We start from the raw sequence: 23,968 nt of genomic DNA, 5'->3' as shown, positions 1-23,968 counted from the left end.
GGGTGTTAAACCCACTGCCCTGATCCTACTCAATTGGGGGTCATTGCCTCTTGGCTGCCTCAAATTCCACCGGCGTGGTTTTAGTGAGCCAGGCTCCTCCTCCGCGTCCAGTACCAACTTCCTGGCCAGCGTTGCTGCTGTGCATTCATAAGCAACGGCTGCATGTCATCCCCTGAAGCAACTTGCCTTCAGTGACAAACCTGCAAACTGGCCATACAGCTCCTTGTTAGGATATAGATATTCAGGCCTGTCTGTAAAGGCCTATACTCTAAGAATTTAGGTGTATTCTTATCACTTGGCTAGTTATAGAGGTACAAAAGAGAATCAAAATCACTGTCTGCCGGTGTAAGGGCCTTCTCTTACTGTGACAGTCTGAGGCCCTGTGCTTAGGCTAAGGCCTTTGGCTAAGCAGCAGAGGCAGCCATAAGCTAGGAAGCGACAGGTCACATCCTCACATTCCAAACTAGTCACATTGAAAGAAGGTGCTATTGGGCTGTTAGGAATACAATCCTGTCCTGATAATGCCTATCACCTCCAGAGAAAGGGAAGTGCCTAGAAAATGTAAAAGGAAACAGCATCCTGTCTGGCACGAACTCACTTATCAATACTGGGATGTGAAATCCTCACTTCTGTATTGTTTTGTCATTATAGTTCCCACTTTGCTATTGTTTGTCTGTATAATCTCTGTCTGGTTCTGTGATTGTTCCTGTCTGCTGTATAATTAATTTTGCTGGGTGTAAACTAATTAAGGTGGTGGGATATAATTGGTTACATAATCATGTTACAATATGTTAAGATTGGTTAGTTAAATTTCAGGAAAATGATTGGTTAAGGTATAGCTAAGCAGAACTCAAGTTTTACTATATAATCTGTAGTCAATGAGGGGGTGGCCGTGGGTGGGAGATGGGAACAGGGAATGGGGGTAAGGAAATTGGAATCATGTTTTGCTAAAGGGGGAAATGGGAACAGGGAATGGGAGTAAGGAAATTGGAATCATGTTTGGCTAAGGGCAGGAATGGGAACAGGGACACAGGTGTAAGGCTCTGTGGTGTCAGAGCTGGGAAGGAGGATCCTAAGGAAGGAAACTGGAATCATGCTTGCTGGAAGTTCACCCCAATAAACATCGAATTGTTTGCACCTTTGGACTTCGGGTATTGTTGCTCTCTGTTCATGCGAGAAGGACCAGGGAAGTGAGTGGGTGAAGGAATAAGCCCCCTAACACTCCTTATTACGTGTGCCCATTTGAAGTCATGCTTTGTACAGAACAGCAGGGCTACCAAATGCCCGCCTCCCCGTGAAAGTGGAAACACGACTACAACCACAGAGCGCCCTCTGCTGGCTGTTGGGGAAGCTGACAGTGAGGGAAGTGGCCAGTTTTTTGCGCCGTTGCAAATTTGATCCAGATTTGGTATCAATATGGTAGGGTTGCCAATAGTTCCCTATTACAAGGCACGTCCCTTGTTTTTTCATCTCTGTACGACAAGACTGGGAGTTGCTGAGTGCTGCAAAAAGCAGCAAGAAATACCCCTGGGGAATGTAGGTGAGTACCACTTTATTATTATTAATAATAGTGACAATAATAATATTAAGAGGAGGGAGTGTGGCGGGGCTGCTAAGAAAACAGTCCCTTATTTTTGAAATACGGTGTTGGCAACCCTAAAATGTGGTGATTATGGGTGTGACTTTTTACCAGTACAGGGTGGACGCCGTTATACCAGCATTCAGATGCCTCGTAGTGGTAGTATAGATTGTTCCCCTTCCCATACAAGAATAAGCGATCCTGGTTTAAGCTCATTTATATTGGTGTAACTGTGTCTGCATGACTGAACCACTGAAAAAGTGATGTAGATGAGTCAGCAGCTGGCACTCTTCCACCCCAGTCAGGGCTCCACCCATCCCCAGCATGGTGTTTAGGGGTTACCTGGGGGGGGGGGGTGGATAAAATGAAAAGCTGGACCCTTCCAATAAAAAAGCACTTTAACGGCATTGTTATTGCAGTTCAATTTTTCTGTGTAGGTAACACCTTAGAATACAACAATGCCCAATCAGTTACTGGCTCGTTTCGTAAGAACTTTTTTTTTTTTTTTTAAATATCCAGACAATCGAGAAAAGTTCCTGGTCACTTCTTCTGCTGAAAACATCCATGTTCCTTGACACTGAAAAAAATAAAAACCTGACAACCAAAAATGTTTCAGATTTGGGGTTTTCAACAAGAACTCAAGACATTTCAATGAAAACAAACAAAGCTTTGATTGAAGCTCACGAAAGCTTCTGCTCAAATAAATTTGTCAGTCTCTAAGGTGCCACAAGTCCTCCTTTTGTTTTTGCAGATACAGACTAACACGGCTGCTCCTCTGAAAGCTTTGATTGAAATTCTTGGCAAAAAGCAAAGGGTTTTGGTTTTGTTTTTTTCAACCAGTTCTCATTATAATTCTGCTCGTTTGTTAATGCCTAGCCCAAAATAGCGTTGGTGTCAAAACCAGCAGGAGACCTTAATTTCATACAGTTTCATAGAATAATAGAAATGTAGAAGTCATCTAAGCCATTCCCCTCTGCTGAGGCAGGACACAGTGAACTTAAACCATCCCTGCAGGTGTTTGTCTCACCTTTTCTTAAAAACCTCTAATGACGGGGATGCCACAACCTCCCTCAATAAGCTGTTCCACTGTTTAGCTGTCCTTATAGTTAGAAAGTTTTTCCTAATATCTAACCTAACTCTCACAGATACTAAGGTCAGAAGGGACCATTATGATCATCTAGTCCGACCTCCTGCACAACGCTGCCCACGGAATCTCACCCACCCACTCCTGCGAAAAATCATGGTTTAAAAACTTCAAGGAGTAGAGAATCCCCCAGCAAGTGACCCGTGCCCTATGCTTCAGAGGAAGGCGAAAAACCTCCAGGGCCTCTTCCAATCTGCCCTGGAGGAAAATTCCTTCCCGACCCCAAATATGGCAATCAGCTAAACCCTGACCATATGGGCAAGATTCACCAGCCAGACACCCAGGAAAGAATTTTCTGTAGTAACTCAGATCCCACCCCATCTAACATCCCATCACAGGCCATTAGGCCTATTTACCGTGAATATTTAAAGATCCCTTGCTGCAAAACAAGTTGATGACTCCCTTGGTGGAAACGGAGAACAACTGATCACTATTCTCTTTAGAACAACCTTTTATATATTTGTAACCCAATCCAAAGGGCCGAGTATGGGCGAAATGGAACCTGCTGGGGTTTCAGTCTGTGGTTCCTGGAGTCTAGGTATTTCCCTCCAAAGGCTTAGAAGAGAAAATCCATCTCTCTCCATTAGCTATAGAAAATGACGACAATCACATCCCTGCTTGAAGCTAAGAGAGACGCGAGCTGAAATTAGGATGACCAATGAGGATGGCTGAGAAATCAGTGAGTAGATGGGCTGTTGTAATTATTTTCCAATGGGCAGGCATGAGAGAAGATGAAATGAGCAACTCTACAGACTGGATTGCTGTCTAAAGAACCCTCCTTACACAAACGCAGAATCCCTGCTCTTATGGGGACTCGTGGAATGGGCAAATCAGACTCCACCCTCCTATTTATTTGGCATTTCTGCAGCCACAGACTGGAAATTGCTGTGTGTTAAAAACAAAAGCATGAGGCACTAACTACACTGAGTTAGCCCCTGATAAGCTCTACTCCAGCACTGGCATGTGTACTTAGTCAGCCACTGCACGTCCCCTGCAGAGGAGGGGACCGAAAGGGATGGGAGCCACGGCAGCTAAAGCCACTGGCAGGACCAATAGGGTAGTCAAGGGTAAATGTGGGTAAGGGGAGTTGACCCACGACTCATTTGGGAAATATGGAGTTCAGTTTCAGTTACTTCACCCATTTCTTTTTGCTACCATTGCACCCCTGGGCAGGTAAATCACTGGGCAGGTCATCCGTCTGATTTTAAACCGCTCGTCTTAGGTTTGTCCCCCATCTGATACTAAGACAAAACTGGAGCACGGTATAGTCTGGTATTGGACAACACCATTTTGAAGAGTGCACCCTGCCGGCGTGACCTCGCACGCATTGTCACGAGGCCGACGGGCCGGGAGGTGAGGTCACACGGGCGGAGGTAGCAGGGGCAGGGAGATACACTCTCCAAAAGGGTGTCCCCCGTGAGGTGTGGCCTTGCACTCCGGTATCGTAGGAGCTTCACCCATATTTCTGGCCCCTCCGCTTTTGTTTTTTTCATGACTAATGCTTTCTATTTTGGAGGTAGGTAGCGACCAGCTACAGAGCCAACTCCTGATCCCTGTGAAGTCCATAGGGTTTTGTCCAGATGAAGGAAGTGCAGGATTAGAGCTCAGTCTCTGAGCTTTGCAAAGGCCCTGCTGTAAATATCGGTCCCCAGTCTCCACCAGAGAAGAGGTAATTTGGCTTCTGAAGGTGAAGGTGAAGGGCAGCCATTGGCTGAGATGGGAGGTGCAGGGTGCGGGGGGAATAACACTGGAGAACAGGACTGGAGTGGCACTAGCAGCCGGTTAACTGCTGGAAGCCAGTTTCACGAGACCTTCTGTACCCATCCCTCCATCTGCTCGTATTGTGGGCAGAGTAACATCTGCAAGTTATGAAATCATTTCCTGTTGCTTCAAATGCAGCCAGCAAGTATGTGACACACCTCTCAGGCAAGGAGAGTAGGCCTGCACTGCAGCGTTAACTCAGGTGATTGGCCTCAGGTTAGCCTAGCCCAGGTCTCAGCTCTCAGGTTAGCCTAGCCCTTATCAGGGGCTAACGCAGGTCTCAGCTCTCAGGCTAGCCTAGCCCAGCCGCACTGCAAAGCCCTGGCTGTGTCATTGCATCTTCCCCACTGTTGCGCTCCTCCCTGAGTGTCGCTAAGGACTTTGGGGGCCATATCCCAGGGTTCTTTGGGCTGCAGTGAGCTGAGCCGCATGGTGTTTCGTTCCCAGTGAATTGTGGGAGAACTCATCTGGCCTTCTGGGCGCAGGAGGGGAATTGTGGGAAGGCACGAGGAGACTACAAGCACTCCCACGGATTAGCCTGCGTCCTCATCGCAAAGTGACAGTGAATAAGGCCCCTGGGCTCTCACCTATACCCCCAGTCAGGCCAGCTAGCACCACTAAACTCAAGCGAGAGGTTTTTATGTATGGACAGGAGAGGCCCAGAGGCAAGAGCCCGAGTTACCTGTGCAGCGAAGACAGACCACCTCATGTGCAAGAGACCCAGGTGGGGCAGGTTGGATCTGATTCAGATTCAAGCCCAGCGCAGTAGAGACCAGGTCATCCTTTATGAGGTTCCCTCAGCTCAGGGGAAATCAAGGGTGTGATGTAACAACTGTTGTGTGGAATTCACCCCTGTGCAGGGAGCCAGTACCACGCTTCTGCACCTACCAAGTGGTCTTCTGCACATCCATTGCCCCGGAGGTTTGAATGTTCAAAGCACCATACACGACGTCTCCCCTCACTCCATCCCAGGAGACAGAAGTTTATCACTTCCCCCATTTTGTAGATGGGCAAACTGAGGCACTGAAAGGCAAAGTGACTGAACCCAGGCTCACAAATGGAGTCAGTGTCAGAGCTGGGAATGGACCTCAGGAGTAACAGGCATCTGAGTCTTGTGCTCAAACCCCTAGATCATGTGAACTAAATGCCACAGTGACTCAACCAGAGCTGCTGTGTAATACTGACCAGAGTGGGTAAATAAAAAACATAAGGAGTGATCACAGGGAAATTAAACAGGGACTGTCAATATGCTTGATCAGCAGGGTCTCCAAAAAGCCTGTTCCATCATGCAAGGTCCTCAAATTGCTGCTTCTCCTTGGGACTGCCAGGTTAGGGCAAAGCAGACATGAGGCAGACTTTTATCGCTAGCAAATTCCAACAGCAATTCATCTCTTTTGCTCTGGGTTTGTACAGCACCTAGCACAATGGGGTCTGGGTCCACACCTGTGGTGCCAAGGTGCTGGGTTACAAACAATAAATAATAACTCTCTCTTTCGGAAGACCCAGGCCCCACACCTTCAAACAGGAGCAGTGGGGGCAAGCAGCTAGTTTTAAGATGGAGCATAATAAGTTTGTGAGCTGGATTATAGGATGCGGTTGTCTGCCATAGCAGGAGATTGGACTCAATGACCCAGGAAGTCCCTTCCAGTCCGACATTCTGAAGCCCCTAGTGGGGCTGGGGGCCTTAATTTTAGCCAGCAGAGCTATGTGAATTCATTCACAGCATTAGCTGCAACCCTGGTGACCCTGATAAAGAGCCAATGCCCCCTTTAAATGTCACAGCCTTGTGCCAGCCCTGACCCATCATCTTCAGAGCTGATGACAGGCGAGTCCCTTAGCACAACTCTCCATGGGTCTGGAAAAAAACTGGTTCCTTAATGGAGGTGGCCTTCTAATAAAAGTGGAGTCGAACTGTGCTTATCAGATGTCATATTTGGGGAGGTCTCTTAAAACAGGAGATTACCTAATAAGGGTGGTGCATTGCACAGGCCTCTCTGTATGAAGGAACTCTTTGATCATTCATCAGAGGTGGCTGGTAACATAGGCAAGTGGGTCGGCAAACCCAGCGCAGAGTCACTGTTTCCTCTGTGCGTGGGACCCTTTTTCTTCTCTTACTTTCATTCTGACTCTGGTTTGTACAGGCAGCTGAGGGGGTACAGTTCTGTATGCATCCCCAAACCCCCTTCCACAATGCAGAGCATCCCCAAAGGAGATACCCCTGACTAGCGCTGACCAATGCCACAAGACCATGCTATTTGGCCCCCACGAACCAGGTCTGTTTTCCATTCAGATTTGTAATCAGTGAGAAGAACATCTAGTGTGTCACTCTAATTTCTTTTCACGTCTGTGTGTATAAAGGATGTCTAAAATATCATGACATCGAACTCAGTGATCAATTATTGCAAATCAAGGAGAAGTGACCTTTCCAGCAACATAGGGAAGGGGCTGAACCAAACCCCTGAATCCAAACAACCCCGTCTTTAACCAGAGGAGATGGAATGTATCTAGCTACCTATCTGGGTATTTATACTGTGTCCCTCAGTGTGGTATCTGAGCAGCTGTATCCAAACCAGAATCTGATACCGAATTTGTAGCAACCTCTGTGCTTTAATAGGCCGAACCGAATACCTTGATCTAAACACGTAACCCACACACCTTCTGGGTGTGGTGTTCTGTCCCATCTAGCGACACCGAGACCACTTAAAGAGAGAGATAAAATGAGTTTGCTCTACAGCCTTAGCTAACAGTGAGTTGACTTTCAGCTCATGCGGTAGAGGCTCATGCACTAAGCTCCAGAGGTCCCAGGTTCAATCCCACCCGCCGATGACTGGGGTCTGTTGGCCTAAGAAACATATCCCAGTTTTTGGATGGTTTCAAATCCCAGTCTAGGCCTGAATCTAAATTTTGTAGCTCAGCCCCACCTCGTGACCTAACCTTCTACATCTCATAGTCTCAGATGGCCACACATGAAATCCACAGTTATGATAGGATAAAACTAACAATACCCAAATCTTATTTCACTGGTAGACCTGAAAGTGTTTCACAACATCCAAGGCTCTCAAAGTGTTTTACAAACATATTGTTAACCCCATTTTACAGATGGGGAACCAAGTCACCGAGATATACAGAGCTAGATTTTCAAAAGAGCTCAGGGACAGATTTTTGAGTGCTTCACATTGAATGTGGGTGCTGAGCCCGTCTGAAAATTCTGGCCTAAGTGACTTGCCCAAGGTCACACATCGATTGAGTCAGTGTCAGAAGCCAGGTTTCCTCATTCCCAGTCCTGTAATAACCAGATCACCCTAGTGGGCCATCATCATGAGCCTTCATTTGGTCAGCAGCCTAGAAAGCACCAGGCTTCAGCGAATGAAAGCACAACGCTGTTGCCAACCCCTCTGAATCCAAGCAAAGGCGACTGAGAAAAACGCTCAAACTTCTCAGATCTCATGCTACCACGTTGCTTTGCCCTAAAGCCCTCCAGATCCCCAGCTGATGTAAAGCGGCGTGAATTAACATCCACAGAGCTATGCTGATATACTCCAGCTGAGGACCTGGCCCACTGTGGGCACAGAGGCTGGAGTCACTTCATCAGATCCATTGGCCAGACAGGCCCCTGATTCAGGCAGGAATTTAAGGGTATAAAAAAATAACAGTACCTATTTTTGCAGCATCCATTTTCAGGTTGAAATCCCAATTCCGCGGCAGCTTGAGGGACATTTTGAACCAGGGTTTTAGTTGGCTTTTTAAACGTGGCTATTTTTCCAAGCGTCTCTGTACTGTGACACTTCTTCTAATCCCGGGCCCTGTTTTGATTCCCTCTGGAGCTTGCTTGAAAAATGAAGTCTCGCTTGAGGTTGATTTGCCAGTGCACTTCCTCCTGTGCTCAGCTCTTAAGCAACCCCATAAAAGTACTTTTCTATCTTTCTTCTTCTTTTTTGCAAAGCTTTCTCTTTTGCTTTCCAGACGCACCATAAGCCTCTTGGCTGGCCCTTTTGCAGGTCCCCCTTTGATAATACCTCAGTCACACTCTAATTCAGAGAAGCTGAAGTCACGGCTGCATTTCATCCACCAGCCTCTAGCTTCACTGAAAAGCACTGATAAATAGCAGAGCTTCTGGGTTTGTTTTCTTTGCATTTGAGGAAGTGGGTGTCCTTTCTGTGCAATGGATGTGCTCGAAAAGATTGAGCGTTTGCCTCGTGGCTGAGGGGTATAGCCCAGCATTCAGTTTCAGGAAATGTTAAACTGAAGAGCAGACTGGCCGCTCTGGGGACCTGCTGCAGTTTTACAAACTAAACCCCTAAAATAGGAATTTAGAGGCAGGTCAGCTTGGCTGGGCAAGTATGTAGGTAATATCTGTGCCTGACCTGGAAACGTGCATTTTTTCCAAAGAGACAAGGGTCGATTTACAGTTGCTTGGCACCTTGAATCATCCTAGAGATATGTGCAAAATGGGCATAGGATGGTGCCAGATCAGAAGGGCAGTGTTTGCACACACTTTGCACTAATGGAAACAAATGCACTAGGTGCAGGGCACTGGTGAAGCTGGCCCTACTCACCCAGACCTCGTGCACTCTGCAGCACTCTAAGGCCTGCCCCCCAGTGCTTAATTTTTGCCGGGGCTGAGCCCCGGCACCTCTGGGCTTGGCAATTCATAGCCCCGGCACCTCTGGACTTGGCAATTCATAGTCCCGGCACCTCGGGCTTGCTGCATCCGTTATGAATGTAAAAAACTGCTTGAGCTCCGGCACCTCTTTCATTACAATTTAAGCCCTGCCTGTGAAGTCGGGGGGGTCGGGGAGTGAGGGAGCAGGGGACATACAGCAGTGAAAGCCGAAACACTGTCCTGGAGGGTGCGAGGTGGATGTCCGCTGGAAATCCTACTCCGGAGCAGACTTCGGAACAATACGCTCTGCTGTGGGGGAATGTGAATTACTCTGAGGGGGGCTGGTTATGATTACAAGTGAGCAGCATTATTCAATGGTTAGAGCAGGGGCCTGGAGATGAAATCCTGTCCCCATTTAAATCAATAGCAAAAACTCCCATTGACTTTGGCAGGGCCAGGATTCCACCACGGGGTTCTCTACCTGACTCAGCCACTGACTCAACATGCGGCCTGGGGAAAGTCACTTCACTGTTCAGTGCCTCACTCCTTTCTTCTGCAAAATGGCGTCAATACCCACTATTAGCAGGAGCTTCACATGGACGGCACCATGTGGAAAGGGACTCGGTGGCCATTTAGGATTTCACAGCTGTCTCGATCCTGCTCACGCATTCATGGAGTGCAGCTGAGTCAGACCCCCAGAGCCTCCAGCTCCAACAGACTCCACGGGAGCTAAATAGGCATTTATCTGTGAGCAGTGCAGGGTCTCTGACACACAGCTGTGCAGTTCCGATTCCATCCAGCAGAGGGCAGTGATGTGCCTTAACCGGTTCATACCAGTACTTCAGTGCAAAGCAAAGCATCACTATTTGCATGGGGACTAGGAGACTTTGTTCACTTTGAAAGGCTCACCTAGCATGCCTCAAGCAGTGTGCTTCACCTCTATGAAAGGAGATCCATTGCAGTGTAAAAAAGGAGAAGCAAATTCACCACCTCCCAGTCCTAAAAGTTAAGAAACAGCTTGTCAAACACATGATAACGTAGCGAGATCATTTCATGGACAAACATCAGTGCACACACTGGGAACCCCCTGCGGCAGGGGCAGAGGGAAGTTGCCTTGAACAGGAGGAACAGCCAGGCCGTGAGCACAATGCAATGAAAGCAGTCATGGTCTGTGTTTCCTGTTACAACTCATTGTTCAAGGGCAATGCATTTCAGAAGCGTGCATCTGAGGTGCAGCGAGCATGCGGTAGGTGAAGTGCAGCACATTACCATAACGTCAGGCATCACAGCACGGAAATGTCTGTATCCACATACAAGGCGTGGTTCTGCTCTGACCATCCTGTGTTGTACAGGCTGATTAGGGACTGTCTCATTGAGCTCCATGTGTATCCCCAATTCTAAAGCAATGACTCAGTGTTGCCCAAATATCCACCGCAGTTGGGCTCAGAACACAGATATTCAGGCTGTCAAATGAAATATACAAAAAGTGCATAGCAAGACAGTGGCGACAGCAGGGATCTGGGAGACGGGACTTGTATATTCAATCCTTGAGGAAATGCAAGGAAGATGCCACATTGTGGTGGGTTTTGTGATGTAGAAATTGCTGTCCTTAAATTGAAGACGCTAAGGGCTTGTTACACATGAAAGACAATCAGGAATAAGGTAAAATGTGAATTTAAAGCAGATTAACTATTTCTGATTAACGCCATGTGTGGACACACTTATTCCGAGTCATCCTAATCCGCTTCCAAAGCGGATGAAGATAATTCAGAATAGAAAATGGATTAAGATAATCTGGAATAAGAGCATCCACATATGGAGCTAATCACTCAATCAGGAATAGCAACTGCAGAATAAAACCCCACAGGCCACCATATAAGGCTCGCAGCTGGCCCCATCTGAACTGGATGTGGGGATGTAACTGATAATGTAGAGGTGAAAGCTCCATAGTTTATTACTCATCAGCAGCCCACTCTGCTGCCTCTTCCCCTTTAAGGGATCTTAATTGTTCACCAAAACAACAAAGCCAGACAAACATAGGCTACTGCAGTGTGTTTCTTCTGGAGACTACTTTTCCTGTCATTTAAATGTACTCTGCGTGTATAGTAAAGGGTAAATTAAAAAATAAACTTACTTATGTACAGGGCAAGCACTTTTCTGTGGCCAAGCCACATAAGCCCCAGGATACTGTAGCCAGAGAAACAAGTCAAGTATTCCCCAGTCTCAAATATTCCATAGTGAAAAACCCCAGTACATGAGAACAGGAGGCAGCTATGGAAAATACAGTCACCGCGGCCCAGCAGCAATCCCATTAGCTTCGCCTCCGTTACTTAGCTTGAACTTCATTAACCCTGGAGTCTTGGCCAAACGCCAGCTTTGCATTCGGGCTACGTGAATTCCCCCTCGGTTGCAAATGGATATGATAACGGCCTATCCTGAACGGTGGTATAGTCCTGCTTTGCACTGCTCTCGCTTCCCAGGGCCACCCCGGGGGTAACTGCATGTCAGTGAGGAGTGAAGTAAGCCCTCTCCGTAGTTTGGCTCTTTGATTTTCAGTTTGCATTCTGAATGAGCTCAGAATGCGTGTCCACACATGGAGTTAATCCGCATCAGGGCCGTGCACACACAGGGACTAGAACAGCAGGTTATCCAACAAGGTTTATTCTGAAGATGTGACACAACTGTGGCCTAGGGTCTGCTTCCTTGGTGGCTACCAGGCCAATAGACAAACACTCGAGACACCTCAGAGCTGCAGAAAATTCTCCACGAAACACTCACGTAGCAGCCCATCTTGGTTCCAGCTTGCCACAGCAGAAGGATGCGAGAATGGTGACATGGCCCTGAGATGACGGGCATGCATTAGAGAATGTTGTTTTCACAAGGATAAAAAGTGAAGTCATCTTGAGCAACGTGTCTCATTCACCACTGTTGTGTAAATACAATGCGCTTATAAGGGCTAAGCGTGGGACTATCTAGGTGGCAGAGGCTCCATTGAGAATGCTCTAACGGCTGGTTGGCGGCTTGTTCGCTTATACAGAGCACAGGACTGGAAAGCACAAACTCTGTCATTGCGGCAAAAATAAGGGGTTTCTCACACTGGGCTAGCTAACTCAATAGGACAAATGGGGCAGTGGCTGGGGTGCTAATCTAGGAGACTCTGGCTTTAATTCCCTGCTCTAACATAGGCCAGGTCTACACTGCATATTCACTTCGGTAGAACTCCGTCTCTCAGGGGTATGAAAAATCCACGCAGTGAGAGACCGAGTTATAGCGATCTGAACCCCCTGTGTAGACAGAGCTATGTCGGCAGGCGCGCGTCTCCTGCCGGCACAGCTCCCGCGTCTCACAGAGGTGGAGTAACTAAGCTGGCGGGAGAGCCCTCTCCCGTTGGCGTAAGGCATCTTCATCCGAGGGCTGCATCAGTGCAGCGTGTGTTGCGTAGACCAGACCTGACTGTAGCCTGCCTGTGTGATTTTGGGGAAGTCAATTAGCCTCTCTGTGCTTCAGGTCCCCATCTGTAAAATAGGGATAATAGCGGGAGCCGTATCAGGACCATAGACAGGCTATAAAAATGTAGTGAAAACAGGATAGTTAGTTTGTAGATAGTTGCATCCACCGTGGGGCTTAACCTCCCATAACTACACTGAGGTGAAAACAACAGTACTGTGACACCGTTAGCATTCTTTTCTAGCCTTCTTTTCTTTCCACCCTGACACAAGAGCCAGAGCTCTGAGTTGTAATCCCAGCTCCGAACCCTGGATGTACTTTGGGAGAGGAAGGGCGAGGTGTTGCCCCCCCAAACTCAGGCAGGCATGGAATTTCCCCCTCCCCAAATATAGTTGAAGTCAAACTACACCTGTGCTCCTAATACTGCCAGCCCTCAAACACGCCAGAGCCTCGCCTGGTGCAACTCAGAGTTGCATTGAAAGCTGTGAAGCGCCGCTGATTTACACCAGCTGAGAGCTGGCCTTTCAGATAACGTGTCTGCCGTCACTGACTCATAATGGTGCTCCCACGTACCCACTTCCTGGCTGGTAGGAGGCTTAGTTAGCACTACCCCTTGAAGATGAAAAGCACCCTGTACCAATTAGGGTAACCAGCCCAGTACACAGACATTAACTTGCACTGGAGGGAATAGGAAGCAAGCACAGCTGTTTTCTAAAGACACATTTAGAGGACGGGAAAAAGTCCCTCACACAGTGTTATGATTCATTTGAGAATGGGACAGGTGGGTGGGGAGAGTTAGACGAGGACTCAATAGACCTAGGTTCAATTCCTTACTCTGCCACAGACTTCCTGTGTGACCCTGGGCACACCCCTTTAGTCTCTCTGTGTCTGTTTCCACATTGGTAAAACAGGGATCACAGCACTGCCCTACCTCCCAGGGGTTATATTTAATCTCCCAGGGTGAGGTTAAATACATGGCAGTGTGAGATATTACATGACCAGGGCTCTAAAGGTACTTTAGATAGAATGGCTTCATCCATTGTAAATTAAGGCCCATGTACAAGTTAGCTTCGTGGTTAATTAGCCTGTCCTCTAGTAAGGCAGCATAACTGCATAGCTGCACTGTGCGAGCGATAAATTTCCTTATGCCATGTGCGGCCAAACGTCGTCATTCAGAAACGTAGAGGGTTTTTCATTTACATTTCAGAGTTAATGAAAGGCAATCACTTCAGAGAACCAATGAATATTGTATTGCACCCTGCAGCCATTTTTAAGCAGAAGAGCCACCATCTCTTACAAGAGGAACAGCTGCAACATAAGCTTGGGTCAGACTTTTGTTTCTAATGCATCTTGCAAAATCTCCCTTGGGAAAGGAGAAGAAATGGTCACTTATGTCACCGTGCAAAGGGAGGGGAGGAGTCATGATTTGAACACACAATCTGAATGTTAGCGCATAAGGAAGGTGCTCAGACACCATGGTGATGGACAGCAGCACAGGAGCCTGAGACAGTCCAGTCTAATTTAATGGGGCAAGTTGAATGGCATGTAAACAGCATAAATGGGAGGGGGCGGGAGGAGGGAAGCAAATTGCATTTCTCAATGTGAAGTAACACAAGTTAGGACTTATGGAACCCCCCTCCAGGTCAGCTAGCCAGCCCAAAACAAGGCATTACCGTAGTAACCTAGCTGTGCTCTTCCACAGCTCCTTGAGGCACTGTCTGAAGGTGGGTTTAGCAGGTTGGTTATCTCCATGTTAAAGATGGGGGGAACTGAAGCACAGGGAGGGAAGTCACTTGTCCAGGGCACACAGCAGACCAGTGGCAGAGAGAGGACTAGAACCTAAGTGTCTTAGCCCAGCCTTGTATTCCCTGCACCAAAACGTTCTCTGAGCCATTGTGAGCCCTGGGATTTATTAAGTTTAAATGGACTCTCACGGTCCAAAAAATGACTGATTTGCCACACTTACGCCAGGGGTGTTGCTCCTGCCTTGCCCCAGTTGCGAGTCAGCAGAACTGGCCTCGCTATACTGACAAACCAGTAGGGCTCATTTACAGAAGTTATTCTGGAATAAAAGTACTGTAGGACGTGCATTTAAGGAACTAACTCCCTACGTGAACATACTTATTCCAGCCACTCACATGGTGCAGCTGTTCTGGCCAAGTTCTCCTGTAGATAAACCCTCAGCCTCTGAGAGGTGGCAGGACTTGTATGGAGCCTCTCTTTAATACGCAAAGGATTTCTTAAATGTGTTAACCGGTAGGTGGGTTAGCACTAACTTCTCTCAGCCTCATCAAAGTGGGAAGTGATGATGGGTTGGGAAATCAAACAAGATCACAACTCAGCCTCTGCATCTTACATACGGAAAATACAGATGTTTGCAGTCCCCCCCGAAGACGCAACTGCTGCAGATTACCCAAGGCTCTTCATTTGTGGCTTTAGTTTAAAATTTCCCAAGCGTCTCTGTTTATTACAAACATTAAAAAAAGTGGGAGAAAATTGGTGCACACGAATTCCACAGATTTCTGAATAAAGATCAGGATTAATGTTGGGGGATGGGAAGATGAAAAAAAAGCAAGAGAAAAGTACCTGCAGAAAATAAAAACTGTTTCAAGCTGTTGTTTATTTCATGAATGTTCATTAACTCTGTGTGTGTGTGTGTCTTCCTTCCACTCCAGTGGTTCTCAGCCAGGGGTCCAGGGCTCCACGAGCAGCTTTCGGGGGGGGGGGTCAGCCAAAATAAACCAGAGACGAGGACGGCCTTAGACCGGCAGGGGCCCAGAAGAGAAAGCCAAAGCCTAAGCCCCACCACCCGGGCCCGAAGCTGAAGCCCAAGCAACTTCGCGAGGCCCCCTGTGGCCTGGGGCCCTGGACAACTACACAGCGTGCTACCCCCTAACGCCAGCGGCTTTTAATCCATTGGATATGCAGAAAACCAGCTGTGGCGTCAAAGGTCGGCCATGGAATTTTTATAGCACGTCCCGGAGGCCTCCAGAAGACACTACAGTGTCTCCTCACTTTACCAGATAGCCTGGTATTTACACGTACTTCTCCACAAACATCCACCTAATTGAATTTTTTTTTTAACCCATAATCACTATTTTCATGTACGTGAATGGTGCAAATTCAGGTGAAAACTGGTAAAAAACAAAAAACAAAAAACAAAAAAACCCCCAACTTTTTGTAAAAAACCTGGGAATTTTTTCGGTAAAAACAGACAACAAAAAGCCTTAAGCTTCCTGCATCATGTGGGAGCCCGCAAATCCTGTCTGCCACATCCTGGTCCAGGGAGCCAGCTCCACACTCAGCAAGAGGTGCTTTGTGCAACAGGCCCGTGGAAGGGCTGTTACACAGATTCACCAGCTATTGCCTCTTATGGGGCGGAGCTGCTGTGGGCTCAGGACCACAGGAAAAGGTGTGTGGCTGGGGGAGAATGGGATTGCTTTCAGGGAGGATAGCTGGCTGCGTTGTTAATATACTGCCTCTCAGGAGATCTGAGTTGTTTCCAGCTCTGTGACAATATCTGTGCTTCTGTTCCTCCTCGATAAAGTGTGTGTGTGTGTGTGTATATATGTGGAGGAATTATTTCTGATTATCTGTCTGGTCTAGTTGCACTGTAAGGCCCTGATCTCGAAAGGTATTTAGGCTCCTAACTTAAACAGATTTCAATGGGAGTTAAGCACCTTTGAAGATCTGGGCCTAAGCTCTCTGGGCACGGACTGTCTTATTGTCTTAGACCCTGATCTTACTCAATGCCTCTGACATACAAGAAAGGAATTCAACCCCAGTCCCTACAGGGTCTAGCCTGGCTACCCATGGTTGCCATGGATGGAGAGGAGGCAGGAAAAGGATTTAGCCCCTCTGATAGTGTGCTTAAGGAGAGCCAACATCCCCAGTGGAAAGTGCTGGTTCTGGATGTTTTTATCCATTTAAGTGTCCGATTGCTGGGGACATTTGGGGATGAGAAGCTTGGGTTCCTCTTATAAATAAAAATCACAGGAGAAGGTTTGAAACAGATGGGATCTTAGTTACCAGAACAAAGCAGAGGTTACCCAACCCCTCCAAGGATTAGCTATTACATTTTGCCTTGACTGCTACAATACACCAGTGCCCTTTAAGGCACGATTAAACAGAGCTCCCTCCTCTGCCAGTCTTAATAACTTGGCCACAGATAGTAGAACTTACATATTTATTTAACAGTAACATACAGTATATAAATAAGGTAAATACTTTAAAATATACAATATATCACATTCTGACATTCAATCAAAAAGGCAAATCTACACGTATTGCTAAAACATCGATCAAAAACAATGCACAGAGAAGTAAGCAGATGGCAGAGGACGCCTCAGAGCTGGGGAACAGTAACCCAGAGGGAAAATTACTGTAGTACAAAAATGTAACTCTGGGTTTGGCTACGGGTGTCGGGAGGTATACAAGCCCTCATGATGACAGATGCATGCTGACTCCAATTTTAAAATGGTTGTCTCCCCCACCAAGTCTTGATGGCCACCGTGGATGGTTTTTGCATGGTTACATCTATTTTCCAAGTCTACAGAACTAGCAGGAAATTTTTTGCAGGAAGATGGAGAATTCTCCCCTCTTCGCATACAGTGATTGCCTTGGCCTGTGTGCTTGTGGGAGTCGGATGCATGCACGAAACTAGGAGACCTGCCCTGATCCATGTGAAATCAACAATTCCCAAAGGCCTCTGCAATGTACTTACTGGTGCTTCAGGTTTTTGTGGTGCTGTAGGATTTCCCACTGAAGTCAATGGCAAAAATCCCCCCCCCAATCAAATGGGAGCAGATCCTTAGGGCTTGATTCTGCTAATTAGGATTACTCAGAGCGAGTAGAATCAAGTCCAGGGGAGTACACACAGGAAAGATACTACTGTGGAGTAAGGAACCACTCAACCCGAGTAAGCCTAGCAGAACCTGGACGATAATGAGGCTCTATGCTGTGCATTCTGTGCCACTCCTGGCCTTCGGTCAAGATGGGTCTAATCCACAGCGTAACTTGGGCTGCAACTGGGTTTGGAGAAGTCAGTTTCCAGTTGGAAACGCCAGCTAAACTGCTCCAAGCTTCCAAAGCGATTGGCAACCAGCGTGTGGCTGCTTAGAACCAAACTCAGCCTACCTGTAGGCGTTTGCCCCAATCAGTATTCAGGCATTTTAAATGCTGCTAACATTTACCAAGCTTGCCCTCTTTTATTTTAGGCCTTTAATGGAAAGGCTACTATTACGGTCTATCCTCAGTACATGACGAACCTTCAACAGCCCCCTACTGCTTTCCTGTAGTATTCTGCACTTCCTTTGCAAGGGGAGAAACCACCACCTGTATGGCTCTGAAGTTCAGCATTCAGCCAATCAAATCTCCTGACTACAAACTGAACTCCAGCTCCTTGGCTCTATTCGGATAAGACAACACATGCCAAGATCGACCATTCCTTCGCTGGAGAGCTAGGGTTTTAACATAAAAGAGCAATATCTGCTCACATTTCAGATTAGAGGAGAACCCAACGCATACAGGCAGTAATGGAATTCTATCCCAAGGAGTGAGGTTTGCTAATTATGATGTCTCTGAATGGAAAGATAGTACTAACAAAAGACAGCAGAACCAAACTAAGTATCCTTGACAGATGCACCACCCATAGTAAAAATGAGCCGGGCACCGGGCATATTTGGGGAATTAAATGGATTTAAGCAAAACAGAGAAAACTGGATACTATGCTCATCAAAACGAATACCTGCAGACATTTGGTTCCAGCTGCTATCTCATTCATGGCTTGCTTATATTTTCATTTAGCTCAGACAAAGAATATAAAGGAATTTTTCAAAGGATGTGCAACTGAACTTGGTCAACTCATCAATATGTATTCAGAAGGACCAGTCATCCCTTGTTACCAGGCCGTTTCAGCTAGTACTCCCCAGCAACTGCCTACATTGTCACCTCCACTCACCATCGCTGACCACGTAGCATCCTCTAACCTTTGGCCTCTTAGTTCCTTGTACTCAACTACGTTACCTACCTACGATCATCTATGGAGACACCTCTCTCCAAGCAGAGGATTTTAGGCCCCTGGCTCTGCTTGTGGATGCAATGGGTCCCCCTGTCCAACTGGTTGCAGGATCAGGGCCTCAGTCTCCAGCATTCCCCTCACTTACTAGAGCATTCTAAAAATCCCTTTACATTTATTTTGGCCATTTCATTTGACCTTGCTAGCAGGTAGTTTCAGAACCAGCCCATTTCTAAACAGACAGCAAGGAAGCCCTTTCACAGTTTTGGGTTAATTCAGAGACCCAGAATGAGCAATGTTACACCTCCCTCTTAGCTTAGACAACCACAGAGCTGTTGCATCTGTTCCTCAACCACTTGTTCTGACACACCAGCGACTTTGCTTTTGCAGTTTGTCTCCTTGTACAGCAAGCCGAGAGGACCTTCCCTTTAACCTAAGTACTCACAAAGCAGCTGCCACAGCATACAGGTCACTTGCAGGGGCTCTTGATTTCGTGCATTTCAGCTATAGGAAAAAGTTCTGGGGAGCTCCTTTATGAAAGTCTTGCCAAGGCAGCTCTGTTGTCAGCAGTGTGTTTCATGAGCACTAGCTACACACTAATCTTTCAAAGTCACTAAACCTAAGGGCTCACAAGAGCTGTGTTAGGACCAAGGTTAAACACTTGGCGAGGGAAGGACCTAGTCACCTGCACAACACACACAGATACACATGTTAAAGTTGCTGGACTCCAAAGTGCACTCTTAATATTCAGATTTACATCCTGATTTTGTTGACATGAGGCAAAATTAAAGTTTCTGGCTCAAATCCTCCCTTATGCAGGCGAGAACCCAAACACTGGACTGTAACTTCAAGGTTTTTAAACCCTGGCTCACACATTAACTCCTACCTCCTCTGTAGCCTTAGACAAGTCACTTACTACACAAGTTTCTAAAAGTGGCCTCTCATTTTGGGGTGGCCAATTTGAACCGCTTAGGGCAAACTACCAGCATACAGAGGGTTAAGAAGGTCATTGCTTGGAAGCTAGACAATAGTATAACTTGCATTCACTCTGTTGCAGTGCAGTTACCATGCACAGGCTGAAATTCTCTGGCTGGTAAACCTGTTTCAGAGCCAATTTCAACTATGATCCAAACTATAGAGCTCTGCGCTGCATATGGGGGGCAGGGAGGAGAAATACAGGGCTTTTAATAAACCAGTGGATCAGTGCAATGAAGACAGGCCGCACCACAGAGCTTATGCAAAGCAGAGGATTCCATCCTTCTGGTACGTAACTTTCTGTACAGCATACACAGGGTGTTATCCCATAGTCCCTTGGATGTTAAACCAGTGTAATTATTGTACACTTCCAATAAGCCATGCTGTACACTACTGTGTACATGAGAATTGCTGAGTAAGAGCAGTCATACGCAGGACACTAACAAGAAACAGCACTTATGAGCGCCTTTACACATAGAATTAATTTATCAGGATACCTGACAGGTCTGAAGGTTCGTTTTACTTCACTTCAAGGTTGAAAAGGGGGCAGAAGTAGAGAAAACGTATGAACCCAGGTTTGAAAAACTGCACTCGGCCTAGTTCAGAAAGGTTTTAATTTGATAGGTGGATGGCTATTCCTATCTCACAGAAGTATGCAGACACTCGAGAACACAGTATGCCCTCCAGTGTTCACAGTCAGTATTAAAACAGCCCAACGTCAAGAAAACCCCAAATCCTATAGTTTAAAATCATAAGCTTCCTCAAAAAAAGTACACCTAATAACTGTAAAAAAGTATGAAGATGTAGAACAGATGCCGGGGGAGGACCAAATTCTTACATGAAAACAGGTGAAAGTGTGTTTTTTCTATAGATCACTACATTGTAATCTCATTTAATACACAGTACTGTAGGTCCACGTGATAACTTGTTTATGAACATCTGCTCAAACAGTTTAGTATGCAGGAATTCCAGAAGATATTGGTATCAGACAGGAAGTATCCAAAAGAGAAGAAACTTTTGTTTTGCCAGGTGATAACCCCCCCCAAAAAAACCTAAGGGAAGAAAGGTTTAAAAACAGCCTCCTAAATCTCCTTTGAAACCAAATTAAGGGCCCGAATGTAATGCCTTTAAGTCAAAGTCAAGACTCCCAAGGATTTCAGTAGACACGACACTGGGCTCTAAGCCTACAGTTCAGGAAAGCATTTGCTTAAAAATTAAGCAAAAATGCTTCAATACTACCCTGAATTGGGACCATAGAAACAGGCAAGTCCTGCAATTTGCTGAGCACCAGGAGCTGAGGATGTCTTGCATGGTGCAGAGTCCAACCCTTAAATCGCATGTCACCTGGGCTCTGCTTTAATATTCTCTCAGCACCATTTTGCTTTTGATCAAATATTTGTGTGTGTAGCACCGCAGATGCGAATCTCTGCCCTCCGGAACTCCAGTACAGGGAGAGGAGGAAGTGGCTGCTGTCAAGATAAAAATACGCCAGAGGTATGTGGAAGCAGTGGTGGCATGAGACTATGGAGTAAAGCATACAGAATGATCTCAGGGACTTTATATTCAGTTGCTAGGTTAGCTAGCTTCAAATATAGATCTGCGTTGAAGACATAGGACAGTGACTTGCTTTCAAGACACGAACAACAGCATCTCTATATCATCTTTCCCTGTCAATTGTTCCCCAGGTTCAACAAATATATAAAATGTATTTCTCATCACAGCCTGGCTCACACACAAACTATGGAGAGAAGTCACAGTAAAACAGAGTTCCCTGATACATGACAATGTTAATATAACCCACTGCTAAAATGAATTTTTGTGTTGTTACATCACAAATCATCATTCTGACTCTTGGAAACCTCTGAAGTCCGTTAGATTGCGTTTCCATTTATTTATTTATTTTATTTTTTAAAAATTATGGTATGTTTGAAGTCAAGAAATAGAGGGAAATACCTGGAAAACAATTACATGTTTCCAAATGTTAAGTGCAACATACATAAAACAAGACTGAGTCAGTGACGGAGAAAGGAGAGAAGCCTGGAAAGCTGACCAAACCCAGACCACGGTAAACTCAGTAGCATGATGTCTCGAACTCAAGTCATCCATCATTGGCAGACATGATCCCTGAAAGAAAAAATGAAACAAAAAAACCAAACAACCCTCCCCACACCAGAAAATAAAACCCACCACAACAGCAGAGCCAGCTGGGTACTATGCCCTCCGGACTTCCAAATGGGAAAATAAAGTTCTGTGAGTGATAGCTCTCCAAACAGCTAAAATATTAGGGTGTGGTATCTCCTACTCTTGAGAGACGTTTTCATGCTTCAGTATTTAAAAAAATATATATATTAAGCTCTGGGTGGAAAAGAAGCCATGAAAAAGTGAACAAATAATTTTTTAAAAGCTTGTTCTTACTCAGTAGGATTTCTTAAATAAAACTGGAATGCTTTTTAAAATAAGTTATTTGATTCACCTTAGAGGCAACCTGAACCTCTCACATTCCCCTTTCTGTATTCTTGTCATTGATGTAAAGATTAGTTGGGTCTATTTTTGTTTAAATGGCACAGTAAAAATGTGGGTTTAAAATCGACTTTGTTAAATATTTGCTGGAGTTGGGGAAATGTGGGAGGTACTACAAAGATGGCAAGTCGAAGCGTATGCACGTGTCTTCTTGTGTGGACCTTATGTAGCAGGATTAGGGCAAACATTTCTTTCAGATTTGTTGAGCTTTTTGTTCTCTACCTGCAAGAAGTTCTATGCACACCCAGGCTATGGCTATACTAGGAAAATGAAGACCCAAATTCATCAATGAGCTACCACCAGTGGATAATTACAGGTCCCCAATTTCCCTAGCCTACATACAGGGATACACAAGGTAGCAAAAAAACCAGTGCCCTCTCTATTCCACTGACAGAGTTGCATGGCTTCCAATTTTCTTAGTATAGACACAGCCTGGCCGGGTTAGAGGATACTGATGTAAAAGTGCCCGAGTCTCATCTTCACTAGAGCTTACGCTCCCGGAGCTGCGCCCGGGCAGAAAAAAGCATGCACACATCCCCTAGGAGTCGTGAAGTCAAGTTCTGCCCATACACATTGAAGACAAGAGTTGCCACGCAGATCGGAGAGGACATCTTCGCCCTACGGTCCCTTCAGTTCTTGATTTCTTTCCATCTAGAAGCTCCACTTTGCTTATTTTAACCAAAGCCATATAAATACATATTATAAAAAACCCCAAAACCCCACAAATGCAAACATTTACAAGGAAAGAAAAAAACAACAGTGAAACGAGGCCTTGTTATTGTCTTAGGTCAGGCGAGCTTGGATTTCCTTGGGGGACTTGCCCTCTTTTTCGGTCCTGTTCCAACTGCCTGGATGCCTATGCGTTCTCAGAATTGGCCAACATACCCTTATCAACAAGGTGCGCCTTTAACGTGTTGAAGATGTGGACCTGCTGGTCTGGCCGCAGAGCTAAAAGCTGCTGGATCAGTTTGCTTGGGTTAGGACCCCTGCAACAAACCAAAGAAAGAACTGTTTGCAATGAATCCTAACTCCAGGATCTGGTCGTCTGGGCTCAAATTCAGCAAAGCACGTGCCTAACTTCAAGCATCCCCATCCCTCAGCATTTCACAAGGGAGACAAGCCTCATTCACCCGCCTCCATTTCACAGGTGAGGAAAGAGAGACACAAGTGAAATGTAAATAGTCTTTAATTTCCGATCAATGGCAGAAATTATTCTCCCCCTCCATTAGAAGGGCCCCATAAATCCAAAAATCTACATAAATTCAAATAAAACCACAAAATATCCCTCCAGACCAGTGTTTTTCCTTTCCATTCAGTTATAAAGCTATCTGCCAAGGCCCAAACTAATGGGAAAGAGTTATTCCTTAGTATATGCTCTGGTGAGCCCAAAAGGAGAAGGGAAGCAGGGATCAGTGGATAGGACACAGGACTGGAGCTCAGGAAACACAGATGCTATTCCAGGCTCTGCCACCTGCCTGCCGTGTGACCTTGGGCGAGAGACAGTCTCCCAGTCTCTTTCCCCTCTTGCCCAGTGTCCTGTGCATTTAGATTTTAAGGTCTTCGGGGCCGCTCAGTTGCGGCCACTAAGTGCTGCCGTGAAGCAATAAATAATACCTGATAAAACTTGCAATGTACACGTTGACAAAGGTAGCCATCAGGTACTGACAGTCAAAGCGATCCATGATCCCGCCATGCCCTGGGATCGTGTTGGCGAAGTCCTGTGCAATCAGAAGAGTTTCGCTGAGCTCCGCCAAATGCCCTTTATTCACATTTACTGCACACACGTAGCATGGACGCCCTGCGTGACACTGCATTCTCTCCCAGAACATCTGCTGATAGCACTAAACGCAGTCGGACTGAGGAGGGTGTTCATCACCCCTCCCCAAAGTTACTTTTTCACCCAGCAATACTTCTCGCACAAAA

The 23,968-nt window shown here is 46.3% G+C and overlaps 2 protein-coding genes across 3 annotated transcripts in view; both read right to left on the bottom strand.

Annotated features, from left to right (window-relative positions):
- The window catches only part of ARHGAP25 (Rho GTPase activating protein 25), a 47,755-nt gene extending 39,080 nt beyond the window's left edge, over window positions 1-8,675 (bottom strand). Inside the window, exon 1 of the mRNA XM_007065478.4 lies at window positions 8,141-8,675. Coding sequence (XP_007065540.2) covers window positions 8,141-8,201 — 61 coding nt within the window. The 5' untranslated portion in view covers window positions 8,202-8,675. The remainder of the gene's footprint in view (window positions 1-8,140) is intronic.
- Window positions 8,676-16,703: 8,028 nt separating this feature from the next.
- Window positions 16,704-23,968, bottom strand: part of CDS2 (CDP-diacylglycerol synthase 2) — a 44,668-nt gene continuing 37,403 nt past the window's right edge. For both annotated transcript variants that reach the window (XM_037886172.2, XM_037886174.1), the window contains exons 12-13: window positions 23,660-23,763; window positions 16,704-23,031 (exon numbers count right to left, since the gene is read on the bottom strand). In XM_037886172.2, coding sequence (XP_037742100.1) covers window positions 22,902-23,031; window positions 23,660-23,763 — 234 coding nt within the window. In that variant the 3' untranslated portion in view covers window positions 16,704-22,901. The remainder of the gene's footprint in view (window positions 23,032-23,659; window positions 23,764-23,968) is intronic.

Source organism: Chelonia mydas, chromosome 26 (genome assembly GCF_015237465.2).
Source record: "Chelonia mydas isolate rCheMyd1 chromosome 26, rCheMyd1.pri.v2, whole genome shotgun sequence".
In the NCBI taxonomy this organism is placed as follows: domain Eukaryota; kingdom Metazoa; phylum Chordata; order Testudines; family Cheloniidae; genus Chelonia; species Chelonia mydas.
The sequence above is the reverse complement of the archived record's forward strand: the minus strand, read 5'-3'. Positions and strand labels throughout refer to the sequence as shown.